We start from the raw sequence: 14,800 nt of genomic DNA on the forward strand, positions 1-14,800 counted from the left end.
ATTAATGTTTTAAATACATATATATATATTATTTAGTCCAAATTAAAATTTGAATTATTAATGAACTTACAATAAAAGATATATATATATATATATGCATTTAATTTTAAGGAATGAATATGAAAATTATTATTGAGTATGCAATGATATATAAGCATGATAGATTAATTGATTTGCTCCAAAAAGAAAAAAAAAAAAAAAAAAAGGAAAAAGAAAGCATGGTTGGTAAACCAAATTTGCTACATAGGCAATAATCCAAGAGATAAAAATATTCATTATCCTAAGAAGACAATCTATGGTAGCTTTATCATCCAATATGGTAGGGTGGGGTCACACAACCTCAAGTGGTTGTGTGAAAAGAGATAAGTGATGATTGTCCACCTCAACAAAGTAGATGATGGAAAACAACATCGAATTGCAACACTTGAAGAAGAATCCTTTCTTTCTCATCTCTGATCTATAAAAATAATTAGAGAGCGGTGTGACTCCTCCAAAAAATTTATTGGCGTGCTATGTGGAATCAAATGTCATAGTCAACAGAGGATATCATCCATGATGTCACTGTCATGGCTTTTGTGTAAGTGGACCAATTCATCATCGATATTTAGGTGGTGTCCGATAAGGAAAAGATGGTTTATGGCTCTTTCTCTCTCAAGACTTGTTGATTTTATGGCTCCAATTTCGTTTTGTTTTTGGGGATTAAATTCTGACTTGAAAGAAAGAGATGCATACTGATGGAGGAAGGTTTAGGGAGAATGTCACCACCAGAATAGTTCAAATCTATTTTCTCTCACTTAGTTTCATGTGAGATTAGATTTTGATCACTATGAGATGGATTCTATCAGGATGATAATTTTCAAAATATATTTTTTAAAAAAAATTCTTTGATGTTCAAGTTGGAATTCATTTCTAGATAGAGAAAGAGATTGAGAAAATAAAAAATAAAACCGAAATTGAGAAAGAGAATTTTATCCTTTTTATTATTGGGAAGATCTTTGTTTATAATATCGAAAATTCTAATGATATTCATGAAGATTTTTCATAAGAATATTTGTATCTTTATTTGGTGATAATATAATAAATTAATTATTTTATAGTCATTTCTTAATATTCACAATCCTTTTGTTTATTCATAATCTTTTAAAAAATTAATAAAATAGTATTTTTATCATTTATAATATCTCTAATTTTATTTTATTTTTTTCTCCCTTTTATTTATCCTCCCTCCCCCGGCATATCCTATGCACCCTACGCTAATAATTTTTAAAGACTTAAAATATAATAATTTTTTGATTAATATAGTTGACCTAAAAAATAATATCTATTGGACCATCACAGAATTTACATAATCTTAGAAATGTTAAATCATTAAGACAAATATCAAAAGCTATTTCTTACTTTCTCCTCTTCAATCTTTAATTTATCCGATTTTATTATTTATTTATTCTTATTATTTTACGTCACCGACGATTACAAGTGAGAAAGCGGAGGAGAAGAAGAAGAAAAAAAGATTATAAGTAAGGATTGAAAATTTTTATTATAATTAAGTTATAAATTAATGACATATATATATATATATATATATACATATACAGAAAGAAATAACCTAGGAATATTTTTAAGAATATTCAAACATATAAATAGATTATCCTTGTTTAAAATATAATAAACTTTATTCAAAATAGATTTAGGAGTTCACACATCGCTTTTTGTAGTAGGTAGGAGTAGGATGCATGGGTGCTTCCTTCCTTTCTTCCCCATCACCACGTATCCAATATGTGGTAACATTGCCGACTTGGTAGAGTAGTTCGAACCCAACCCGAATCGAGTCGAGTCCAATCCATTCAATCTCAAAACCTTAGTTCGAACTTGAGCTTGGACTTGTCATTTGTAATCAATATTGAGTTGACTTGTCATTTGTCGTATTAACTTCTCGTGTGCCTTCTCCATTTGACTCATGGCAATCAAGATTGTCTTGAAATCTAATGCATGCAATGGTTTTTTCCTACTTCACAATAACCATCTATCATCAATCTTATTGATAATGATATATTCAATTCACTCATCTTATATTGATGTTTCCAAATCTTCTCCTATATATTTAGATAGTGCTAAGTAGCGATAAAGAATCCATCGATTTAGAACTCTCCTATTCTTTAGTTCTCCCATTAATTGTTCCCTCTTCCTCTATCTTGCCAGATGCAAAATTGGATCCATTAATCACAGCATAGATCGAATGTTCAAAATCCTATAGTTTCGTTAAGATTTTGTTAGATCGTTATAAGATTTTGCGATTAAAACCCGACTTCACCCTTTAAATCATAATTGTCGGATTGTAAAGTTAATCATAGGTAGTACTCCAAAGGTGGGTTGTATTCTGGTTTCTTTATCTCCTCCAAGAAAAAATCAGAAATTTGATGGTGGCATTTATTTTTATTAATTCTCTTTGTGGAGAAATACAACAAAAAAGAAAAAGACATTCCTTTGTTTTAATGCTTGGATATCCGAGAAATAATGGTTGGAAAATGCTGAAACATAATCTCTACTTGAAACCCAATTCCTATCATTTTCCAAAATGAAAATAAATGATGCTTTTAGTCTGTAGCTATCTCTCTCTTTCATCTTAGAGCTTTTCTATCTTTAAGGTCAGTCACAGGAGAATAATCTTTGGCAACAATTTAGTAAGTTAATTATGATATCCAAATTTACTCTCACATGAAATATGAGGCAAGAATTAAAATAGTTTATGAAATTTGACAGGTCTACTTTATCATTATCCTATTAAATCATATCACACAACAAATTATATTAGGGTAGATTTTAGTATTAAATATAATAAATAATCCCAGAGAATTTGATTAGTTTATATGATTAGAGAAAATTATTATTATTATTATTAACTTAATCTTAGGTATTTTAAATTAATAATTCAGATTGAGGAATAGACTCACTCACCCTGCTATCATAATGTTGTGAGTCTTCAAATATAAACTAAACATAAAATGAAAGGTAAGGGAAGGAGCCCTTGGGTTTTGTGCACTAGTCTTGATTCCATGGGCCCTCCTCTGCATGCCAAGCACCATGTTTCCTTGAAATCAAGCTTTCTGAGACTTCCACAAGAGTGTAAGCTACTGCAGAAACCCACTTGACATGCCTGACAGACAACAGGGCTGATACTGTGTTTGCATGCCAATGATTTCTCTCTTGAAGCACAAGACTCCTTGTAGTACAAGAATAAGGTCTCAGTTTGATCCCATTTTTTGTCATGCAAACCATCTGAAACCTAACCTACCATTTCATTGACAGATACAACATGTATTTAATTAATTGTCCATGAAATCTACCCACATCCCTTCAAGGTGTGTATTCCTTAATCCACAACCAAGTGTCTTGCTTGCTTTAGAAGCTGACACCCAAGAAAGTGATATGATATCCAGTGATGCCATGGGATTTCTCATGGTCGAGGGTCACTCCCATGTTGCATGTTCAATTAGACTAACACCTTAAACATGTTCTTATCATCTTGGACAGGTTCAATATTCCCCCTCCCTCGGATGAGGTGAACAGCACACAGAATCCATGAATTCTGTGTGAGGAGATCAGTGGTTGGGAATCCTGTCCTCTCCAAGGTCACACCAACTTTATCCTTGCAAAAAATGGAAGCCACATCTGTATGACATCTCACCTGACCATGAATTCTGCAACACTTTTTCTGCCTCCATCGCTGACATTGGAGATGATTTCGAGGACTTCAAGCTTGGCCTTCTGTTTCTCACCCTGGAACAATGAAAAAGGGGTGGAGGAGAGGGTTGAATTGATCTCTTACACATTCGTATCTGATCTAGATTTGCTTGATATTGTTGTCAAATGGCTTTATACCTCTTTCTGTAGTCAAAATAAGGTTTCCTTTTCATCCTCATTGCTGAGAAAATTTCTTCTTATAATATAATTGATGTGCAACTTCAGAGATTCAATGAGTCCATTAATTGGTGCTGCAATGTTATAATAGCTATCTTATTCCCAGTTGACTGTAGACTCATTAGAAAAGTTCCTACTCTGATTAGCTTATATGACAATTGATTAGCTATTGTTTGACATGGCATCAACCTCATGCAATTAGGCATAGGGTCAAAAAGAAAAGCACACATTTTGTAGCACTCCATGTTTGTCATTTGACAAGGAAAAAATGACAAGAGAAATATCTTATAAAGTGCTTTGTGAGATTGCATTCAAGATCAAAGACAAATGATGCATAATTTTAGTAATGTAGTGGACACAACTGAGGTAAAAATACAATTTATCAGATTCAAACTGCTTAGTATAATGCCAAAAAATCACTAGATATGCTTGCAAATCCTTAGCATTTCATGTATACCTTACAAAATTGTAGAAACAATACACTTGAAAGAACATATAATTAATTATTCATGTATATCCTTCCAGAGCATAAATTACTGAAGCTACACATATAGGGTGTATGTTACAAGTTCAAATGAGTAGTTAAGCATGTAGGAGGGTTGAACCACTCAATAGACATACAAGTATCTATATCATAATTTTATATGACAAACTATGTAGGTTTGGAATTGGAATGTAGTAGCCCTAGCTCTAGCTTAGATACAATACTCATACAGACTCTATCAGGTCATCAAGAACAGTTGTTTAAAATGTATAATCTTTCTTTCCTGGGAAGAATTCCAATGCCAAGGAGTCCAAACTTCATCAGAATAAGGCAGCAGTCGATCAAAGTTGCTGTGGAAAGTGAAGTGATTTCTTCCGTGCACTCTTTCCCATGAAAGCAGCAGCATATCCATCCTTCCATGGTCCATACCACCGACAATATAATGTTCCTATGAACATCAAAATGTTATGCATATTGATGAAGTAAGGCCATCTTCATCCTTGTGCATGGTGTTGATCCCACAGCTGCTAACATTTCTATGGTCCCTCTTGTCCCCACAGGTTGCTGCTGGGTCCTACATCACTTCTGGAACCACGTGGAACATGACAAACAAACAAGAATCTAGACACATCATTGTGGGGGTGGTTGCTTGGGTATCTTGTTTTCTTATCTCTCTACTCCATTCCATGCATACTTGCTCTTTGCTAACCACTGCTTTAGGTTTTGTGGAGTTGGAATCTAGTTCAGCATCCAATGCCCAACCATAAATGAGGCATGTCTGTGCACAGGATACATCACAGAAATCTTTTAGCCCTCCTCCCTTCACATTATCTGGTCAGCAGTGCCTTCCTTGCAAGGAAATGGAGGGCTTCATCAGTATGCTATCAGTTGGCTGAATGAATGCCTTGCAAAGAGGTGTTTGCAATGCCGCATTTCAGCATTAGGCAATGCAAGTTTTGGACTTGGCTTTAGATCATTTATGATCATCTGAATTTAGAACAAGTATATGATTAAGAGAAGCAGACTCTCAACTCATTCAGATTGGAAGATGTAGTTTTCTTTCCTTTTCAGCTCTTCGATCAATCTGCCTTCGACCACCTCATCCACAGAATCAAAAACCCCTCCTCCTGTTTTTTGTTTCTCTTTGTGAGACTTGTAGTCGTGAATCACATGAAATTGGCTTTTGAGGAAGGAAGGGGTGTTCGTCTTCTGGCATCATTTTCCTCAACGCGCACCCTTCAGATTGTTGATGCCATGGAGTCAAATCTTTGTGTCTACTTTCCACTGAGAAGAAAGGTTCTTCGAGTGATGTGATGGATGGCCTTTCATGTTCCCCAGGGTCGTCACCATAATGAGCTACTAGGAAGCCACAAATGATTCCCACTCTATGATCCTTCAATGCCCCCATCAAGCCCGATGAAGTGGGTACTTTGGAGAAAAGGCTTGTAATATTTCAAGATTCTCAAGTTAAAGGCTATCCAACAATTATCCAAAGTTTTAATATATATATATATATATATATATATATATATATATATATATATAAGCTAAATTATTGGATAATCATTCGCATAAAACTATTCCAAGAACATATAATAAAATTGTTCAATAATATAGGAGAGTTTAATGGGGGAACTATAGATATTGAGGAAGTTCAAGAAAAAGTAGCATCTTTGCAAAGGAATATTTGATGAGTCAAAAGTATAAATCTTTGGCTCAAAGCATTTTGTCTTCTCTTTCTTCCTTCCTTCCAAAGGCATTCCAATGCTCCACCCTCACCTGCACAATCCTTATCCCTTTATCCACATAGAAATAATTAGGTCAATTTTCCCAACGAATTGGCATACATAGAGAAAATTTTCCATGAACTCAGAGCTTATTTTGTTCTGCACATTCATATTATTTCCTTCTTACACAGAGCAGCAATTTCATTCATGGAATTCTGCATATATTAATGTAAATTATCCAAAATATCATGTATATATCATATTCTTTTTATATATATGCTCATATGGTTAGATATATATATATATATATATCCTTTTAGTGGGGATCAAATTGAGATTATTCATGTCGTACAATACGTTATCCCGGGTCTTTAGGCTTACTGGCTGTGGTGTGACAGTGGGCCCATGCGGATCCCACAAAGGGAGCCACGATTGGCGCCAATTACACGACAGGTAGATGTGCGGCTAGAAGCGTCCATTTAAATCTGGAAAATGTTTCCTACACGTGTCGAGCGGATGCTCAGCAGTAAAACAACTAGGATTCTTCAATTACACCTTACAAGGGACCAAACAAGAGATCCCAACTCCTGTGGGGAAGTCTCCATCTCAACGAGTAGTTTCCGAAACGCTACGGACTTGGAAAAGATCCGCACCATGAAGCGTCTAATTCACGCCACGTAAGAAGTCATTCTCCGTGATACTAAGCATGGCTGATAATACAGTATAAATCATTTTTTTTTTGTCTTCCTAAAATTCTTATTGGAGCTTCGAGTGTCGTCGCTTTTGATATCCAATCCTATATTATTAGTTTCCATAATTCCATTATATTATATATACTATATGACCCTAGTTTTTTATACATTAAATAAAATAATTTAAATTCTATCTTATTACAAGTACCTACTCCCAACCACTTCGGGAAAGAATCTCGGAGATCTTTTGACCCCTAACAAAAACACCAGCCAGTCATAAAAAGGAAAGAAAATATATATTGAACCTTTTAGATAAATAAATTAAATTATATTATTTCTTTATTGTGAATTGGCGCGCCACGTGGGAAACGGCATCCCGACGCCGCCCGGATTGGTCGGGTCGCGTTACGCGACGAGTCGAGCTCGGGAATCTCCAGTCCGATCGAACCGGACCGGACCGCACGGATCCCTGTTCCCCGTCTCTTCTTGCATCGGCTATATAACGCTCACCTCCCCTCCTGTCTCCTTCCTCCTATTCCCTGTCCTTTGTTCTCGCTCGAGAGATCTCAGAGGCGATACCATAGGGAAAGAATCGGATCGGCGATGGGCCCGATGGCGGTGGCGGAGGAGATGGGTTTGGAGATGAAGCTGTGCGCCATGCGGACCGTCGGTGGCTTTCTGAAGGAGGCGTCGGCGATCGAGTGCGGGGACGGCGGGCGGGCCGCTAGGCTGGAGGAGTCCATCAGGAGCTTGGAGGAGGAGAAGAGGAAGATCGAAGCTTTCAAGCGCGAGCTCCCTCTTTGCATGCATCTCCTCGGCGAGGGTTCGTTGGATGCTTGTTATTTCCGTTACTTTTTTTGGGATTCTTCTGCTGTAAAAATCCGAATTTTTACGATCTCGATGTCGTTTCTTCTCGGCTGCAGTGATCGAGGGATTGAATAAGGAGATCGAGCGATGCCGTTGCGAGAGGTTTGGGCGAGCTTTCGAAGAATTCGTACCAGTAAAGAGTAAAGTTGAGGATGATGGAGGAATAAAAGAGGAAACGGAATACAAAGATAAAAGGAACTGGATGAGCTCCGCCAAACTCTGGAACGATAATTGTAGCCAGAACAACAATGATTCCAAAAAGCACGACAAGATAAAATTTAAAGAGGTAGAAAGGAGAATCTTTACGGTAAATATTGGATCTTTGTGTATACCATTGTGAGATCGGCTAAAATGGATCGTCGTCTCTGGTTCTGGTCGCAGAAAGATGGAGACTCTCATCGGAGGCAGGGGAAGGAGAACTTCTTCTCGGAACGCAAGAGCCGGAACGGCGGGGGCGCATTCGTGCCATTTAGAGGTCTGCCACCGTTTGCTGACAGCTGCAAGAGGGAGGAAGAGAAGCCTGCCGCCGCGTTGCCTGACCTATCACTGCAGTCGCCTGCGATCAGAAACCACCATGTCAGTGGCTGCGCCTCTAGAGCTGTTGGCAATGCGCCGGAGATGACTCCGGCGACAGTTGGTGCCCACGTTAGCTTGCAGTCGCTGCAGCAGCAGCCACCAAGAAAGGCGAGGAGATGCTGGTCGCAGGAGCTACATCGTCGGTTCATGCGCGCCATCCAACAGCTCGGCGGTGTTCAAGGTGAGAAGACGATGTTTGTCATTTCCTACAAGACAAAAACCCGACCTTTAATTCTTGAATCTGTCAAAGTTCCGAAACACTTGATGAGAAATAAGGCTCTAAAGAGCAAGAATCACTTCTTCTTCTTCTTCTTCTCACTTGGATTTGACTCTTGTACTCGTTGATGCAGTGGCCACCCCCAAGCAGATACGAGACCGGATGAAGGTGGATGGGCTCACAAACGATGAAGTGAAAAGCCATCTGCAGGTATATCGCTTGCTTGTTGATCTCAGTTTTCACGGTTTGCTCAATGTTCTGGCCCTGCTGTTTCAGAAATACCGGTTGCACACTCGAAGAATGTCTAATGCTTCAGCTATTCCACAAGATCAACACACTTGCTCCTCACAGCAGAGTGTTTCACAATCCAATTCTCCGCAAAGCCCGCTTCAGTTAGCTGGCTCTGCACTTGCATTGTCAGTGACTGCGGGAGAGAGCTTGGAGGATGATGGCAAATCAGAGAGCTATAGCTGGAAATGATGTAGATTAAAGTGAGGCTTTTATGTACTCGATGAAGAGACCGACAAGTGGAGATCGATGTATAGAGGGAACAAAAATTTTGCTGAATGGTAACTGATGAGGTTGGAGTAATGGTAACTGTGTTCTATAGGGATAAAGAAGGTGCAAGTTGTGCTGACAGAGGAGTCTTGATGCTCTCCCCTCATATCTTCCTCCTCTTCCTTAATTTTCCTTGCTAAATTTTGTGATCTGTTTTGGCACTGTTTGATCATCAAGTAGAGTATCACTTCCCCAGTGATAAGGTTTTTCTCTTACAGATTGAACAGCATGGTGAGTTCAAGTATGACATCTTCTTGTTCTTGCTATCTGATGAGATTCTCTGGTAGGTTATGCAGTAGATGAGAAGACAATCTGAAGAGATCATGAACCAGTGAAGCTTATGGACTTTACCTGAATTTTATCATCTGAATTAGTACCCGAGTATGGAATTTGCTGCAGTTCTTATTAGATTTATTGAGTTTATGACATGTTTGACTATATCATTCCATATCTACATATCTTTGAAATTTTAAAGCTATTTTCACTTCTCTGGCACTCTGGCAATGGAGAAGGTACAAGAAGATTATGGAATCAAGTATCACATATAAACTACATGGCCCATGTGAATTGCTCCAAGTACATTGCTGTTCTAGTCAAAATTCCATGGGAACTAGAAGAATAAAACAGTGAAAACCATAATAAGATGAGAATATTTGCTATGATTATATGTTGGCCTCACACTTCTGAGTTTTTCTCTCAGTATGTTGAACAAATTGAAGCTAACACAATACACATTGGGAACAAACTCAGTGGCTACCTTACAAAAGCATCCAGTATCCACTTTAGATGCATCTGAATAGTGTTTTGGAAGGTTGCCAGGAATGAGCCTACATGCAGCTCACTGTGGGGTAGTCTATTGATACTGATGAATTAAAGACATACCATTCCCACCATTGCATTCTCCTTTGCAAGGTTGAAGGCCACCTCATTTGTTCTGTCACAGTTTTGCAACAAAGATCCTAGTTCACATCACTCAAGGTGAACAATTGAAAGGGAAAAATGAGAATTTTTTGCCCATGTACATTTCTTTAGAGGAATGAGAAAAGACAGCAAAAGTTCAATATTACCACAATGCTACTGACACTTGCATTGCCACCCTCAGCATGTAACTTTATGCAGTCAATTTACTAGCTTAGCCAGCTTATGGTAGTTTCAGGTCAAATGATACAGCAGTTGATGATATAAAATGTTCAATTCCAACTAACCATGGAACTTCAGCAACTAAAATATCTTGGGAACCCATTAATTCATGATAATTATAACTGCAAGAACTTAGGTGGCATCCAATGTCTAGCAGATGTCATCAAGATCCCCAACAACAGTATGCTTTACATAATATTTACAGGATTATTTCATTCACCATCTGGTAAAAATTCTGAAGGCCTGTCTCTATGAGCAGTACCAATAGTGGATTATTTCATCCGCTAGCCAGTGCAGAAGTTCTGCAGAATCAATGCTACTTCTGGTACTTTCTAATTTCACCACACAAGACATGGTTGCATGGGGTTCGCATAAAGCTGATGTTGCACATCATCTCTGATCAGACCAAGTTTAAACCTATGTGTCATCTTTAGTAATTGCTGAACTCCAGATTCTCTATAATTATCCCCAGAAGTATGCTATTCAACCAAAGGAAAGCACTACATTAGCTGATATGTCCACTTTGTTCACTCCACCTTTTGCTTGTAGCCACATGGTACTGAGAAATGAGATGATTACATTTCAGAAGATACCTCCTTCTATATTATCAGTAATTAAGGCAAAGAACCTCTCATTTTCTTTAATAATTTCACTTTCATGAGCCTTCAACACTTGGTCCTTGTTAATGCTTCCAATACTATCTTGGACTTCAGCAAGGTGATCAAAACCCTTCTATTGTATTAGGAACATCAGCAATCACAATCTTCAGTTCGACCCTAAATGAGTTCCTTAATCAATCATTCACTTGATAGTAGCAACTTCACAAGAGAGCCTTCATTTTTCATTCATGCACCTTTGAGTGACAACCTAGACTGATCCAAATATCATCATACTCCAATCATACAGTAGCAGCTGCCTTCTTATCAAAGGAGGGTCATCCGGCCTCAGTCACAGGAACTCGTGGGGATTCTTGCGTCTGAAAATCTGTAAATCTGAATGTAGCTTCCCTTGCTTATTAACCTTGCCATTCGTAAGGTAAGGATTTGCAAAGAATACCTGCCACAAGTGAGGTGGTCTCTGTAGTCCTCTTCATTGTCCACTGCATCTACTCAAGCAGGAGAGACTAATAAAAAATGCATCAACGTAATGGTTATTAATCAAGATACTATGAGAATTCTTCCCCGTTCAAATGCACCAGAAACAGGGGGAATTATGATTCAAACTAATGCTGCAAAACACTAGCTAAGTTTAAATATCAAGTTAAAAACCTTACTGAAAATGGGAGTTTTTGATTTTTTTTTCCAATTATTGAACTCTTAGGCTCCATGGACTTATGATGAATCTCTATATGGTTTGACAAAATTCAAATCTTCAACAATAACCTGAAAAGAATAATGTTCTGAAATGTATCCAAGGTCAAGACGAGAGGTTGAAAAATCAAAGGTAGGAAACAAATAGTTGAGAAGTTTGATAGGAATCTTGGCTAAAGCTTCCTAACGAACAGCTCGTTGGCACCATTTACTCTTGTAAATTAGTTCCGCAACTGTGTAACATTCTTGCAGAAACTGAGCAAGCCAGTGGTAAAAACATTGACATCAATGACTTGAGCACAAGTTAATCAAGAAGACACACCACAACAATATGGATGTGCAGCAATGAGGTTGTGATGATAAGAAACTCTAGGAACTGAAAGTTCAAATGCTTTGGATGACAAAGAATCAGTCAACTTTCAATTAGAGGATAGAGACTTTGCTGAAAACCTCAAGATAATGGAAAGCTTAAGAAGTTCCTTGTTATAAGAAACAATAGGTGCACAAAGAGATGTTAAAATGAAGTTCATGTCTCCAGACCTTTTAATTGGTTTCATGACTTCCTCTTGCATTGAGCTTCTCGTAATAACCTAAAGGACAGCATTCATATAGGGAACCATGTGTTCTCAATTATCTGTATAACACTTACAGTAGCTTGTCCAAAAAGATGAATTCCTTGTTTGAGATGCCTGCCAATGTGATATCCTAAGAGCGCCAATGGACCCAACCTTAACCCTACAAATAGAAAGGCTATCTCTATGACTCATATATTAATCACCTACGTCATAAAAGAGTAACATCATCATTGTACCAAGGCTCACCCCTTTTAGTAGCTTGTGCAACATTAATAATAATATCCCACTCCAAAGTTACCAACTTTCGATAACCAACAGACCATTGTCACTACTTACCAAAAAAAAAAAAAACAGACCATTGTCACTAAACCAAAGTCAGCAGGCCACCTTGCAAGAACCATAAAAACGCATCAAAGTGAATATGAAAAATAGGAAGGGCATGCCTATTGTCATGCAAACTGTAGGATTAGTTCCAAATTTGACATTCCTGAGGAAAGCTTGAGCATTGATGTATATGACAGTACTAACACATGAGCATTGATATAGACGACAATACTAAGAAACAAAACCAAAGAAGAAGTAGCTTGTATACAAAGTTCAAGTGGATGGAAACAGATGGATTGCTAGAGTCACAGAAATGATTTGTAATTAAGTCCCAATTTAAGCAGGTAAAATGTGATCAGATCCATATGAGGTATACTACAAAGCAATTGATATTAGCTGAAATTGCCTAAGATCAGTATTATCGATGTAAAAATCGATTTGGTCTGTCCATAACACTTCATCGAGTTCACATGCATTGAAGCATAATTTTGCCTTTCTTCTAGATTGTTTGTTTCCTGCACAAACACGATTTCTATGGCTACATGGTCTTCATCAGGTATCTTCAGATCTCCGAAAAAGGCAATGAATCACTGGCAATATCAAATAATTGATCATTTAAGCAGTAAAAATCAGGTTTTTGCCTCAAGATCTGACGATGTAGGACAATGATTAGTGAACGAAAGCAATTCAATCGACCAAAAATTAGGAGGGAAAACACAAGGTGAACGAAGCAGAGGTCATGGGTCTCACCGGAAAGACGAACGATTCGAATGGGTCGAATGCCCCTTCACCGCGACATCTCGTCACGGGGTGGATCACGTCCCAGTGAACCTGCGCGGCCCCACCCTGTGCAATCGGCGGAGCATCCGCTGACGGCCAGCGGAGAAGGCTCGAAGAGATCTCACGAAATCACAAACACAAAAAAGAAGGGTTTTGGATCCCTCTTACGATGTTAAACTAAGAAGAATTCAGCGACACGCACCCGAATACATGACCGATGAGGTGGTACCCGTAGCAAGAACCTGACGGCGGAGCCCACACTCCCATGAGTCACATCCTGTCCATCGTACAAGAAATATTGTTATAAAAAACGAGTCTATCAGCATTATTTATATTCAATAATCATTTTAGTGTATGATTTCTATGTATTAAGTATCTATAATTCTAAGACTCGATTGCATGCATTTATTGTTGCAATTTGATATCGATGTCAACATTACATCAACTTTGGACAAATACAAAACAAGATTGAGATGGAGGAGTCAAAAGGAAAGCTCATTTTTCCTGATTACCATTGCAAGTCTTTTAGTTTCCTTTTCATCATGTGGTTGGTCTCCTGCTTTGTCTTCCCAAACCACCCTATCCTCAGAGAGAGAGAGAGAGAGAGAGAGAGAGAGAGAGAGAGAATCTGTAAGAATTTAGCAATTAAGCCCAACGAGTCTGAGCCTAAGGTAAAGTCAGAAGGCACAGAAATGACAGAAGTTGAAGAAGCCAAATGAATACTCTACTCTTAAAGCCATAAGATCCAGCAAAACTCCTTGAATATTCAAGAGCTGGTATTGTTTGCAGAGCTGGTTATTGTTAAATGGATATTTTGACTGCAATGGTACAATTGGTCCCCTCTCTTTTTATCTGTGATGTTTCTTACTTGTTCATGAAACTAATCACATAAACATGCATCCAATCAGGCTATTTGTGTTGTTCATAGATTGAACTGTTCCATCAGAGACAAAGACTCGGTCTATCAGTATGTAATCTCTCTCGTTGAAGCAGTCCACGTTGACCAGATCGTCTACCGGTGAGTGGCGCGTTGACCCAGTCATCCTGGTCGATGAACTCGCGTGCCGTGGCCTCTGACGTCTGACGCGTTCAATTGCCTCGTCTTCAGTTCTATGGTCCGGTCTGCGTCCCCAAAGCCTTCTTCACCCAGAAGAATAATAATATTGAGGTGCGCCAGCTGTCACACAAACTAGTCCCCAAGTGAGCTGGAGCTGACCTCGGTTCACGGTCAACGCAAAGTCAACACAGCTGCAAAGCTTTCACCCCCAAAAGAATAATAATACTGAGGTGAGCCAGCTGTCACACGCTGGTCCCTAAGTGACCTGGAGCTGACCTCTGTTCACGGGTCAACGCAAAGTCAACATAACTGCGAAACTTCTGGCGCGGAATTCTTAGCTGTCGGAAACGTAGTGATCAGAATCACAGGGAACGTAGATTCCATTGGATCACTAAGTTATTAGGTTAATTCCCGATTTAATGCATTCTCTCGGTGATATATAAATTATACATCATGATTAAAATGCAAAACTTGTATAATATAATAAGAGTAATTTTGTTGAAATTGTAAGAGAAATTCAAATATCATCTGTAGTAAATAATAGAGTTGAGCATCTGATTTTGATAAAAATAATA

The 14,800-nt window shown here is 38.2% G+C and overlaps 1 protein-coding gene and 1 long non-coding RNA gene across 6 annotated transcripts; one reads left to right on the forward strand and one right to left on the reverse strand.

Annotated features, from left to right (window-relative positions):
* The first annotated feature begins 7,345 nt into the window (after positions 1-7,345).
* Positions 7,346-9,254, forward strand: LOC135637086 (transcription factor NIGTH1-like). 2 transcript variants are annotated; one of them, XM_065149473.1, is made up of 5 exons: positions 7,347-7,644; positions 7,745-7,974; positions 8,070-8,445; positions 8,615-8,691; positions 8,758-9,254. In XM_065149473.1, the coding sequence occupies exons 1-5, from the start codon at positions 7,425-7,427 to the stop codon at positions 8,959-8,961; spliced, it is 1,107 nt and encodes a 368-aa protein (XP_065005545.1). In that variant the 5' UTR covers positions 7,347-7,424; the 3' UTR covers positions 8,962-9,254. The 2 variants fall into 2 exon arrangements, with proteins under 2 accessions (XP_065005544.1, XP_065005545.1); XM_065149472.1 differs by having other exon boundaries at positions 7,346-7,644; positions 8,615-9,254.
* LOC135637087 (uncharacterized) lies at positions 8,335-13,423 on the reverse strand. 4 transcript variants are annotated; one of them, XR_010496150.1, is made up of 3 exons: positions 13,139-13,382; positions 8,584-12,224; positions 8,335-8,470 (listed from the first exon to the last, which is right to left on the reverse strand). It is a non-coding gene; the product is annotated as an uncharacterized LOC135637087 (long non-coding RNA). The 4 variants fall into 4 exon arrangements; XR_010496149.1 differs by having other exon boundaries at positions 8,344-8,470; positions 8,562-12,224; XR_010496152.1 differs by having other exon boundaries at positions 8,344-8,470; positions 8,562-11,284; positions 13,139-13,381.
* Positions 13,424-14,800: the final 1,377 nt, after the last annotated feature.

This window comes from Musa acuminata, chromosome BXJ3-4 (assembly GCF_036884655.1).
Source record: "Musa acuminata AAA Group cultivar baxijiao chromosome BXJ3-4, Cavendish_Baxijiao_AAA, whole genome shotgun sequence".
NCBI classification, from domain to species: domain Eukaryota; kingdom Viridiplantae; phylum Streptophyta; class Magnoliopsida; order Zingiberales; family Musaceae; genus Musa; species Musa acuminata.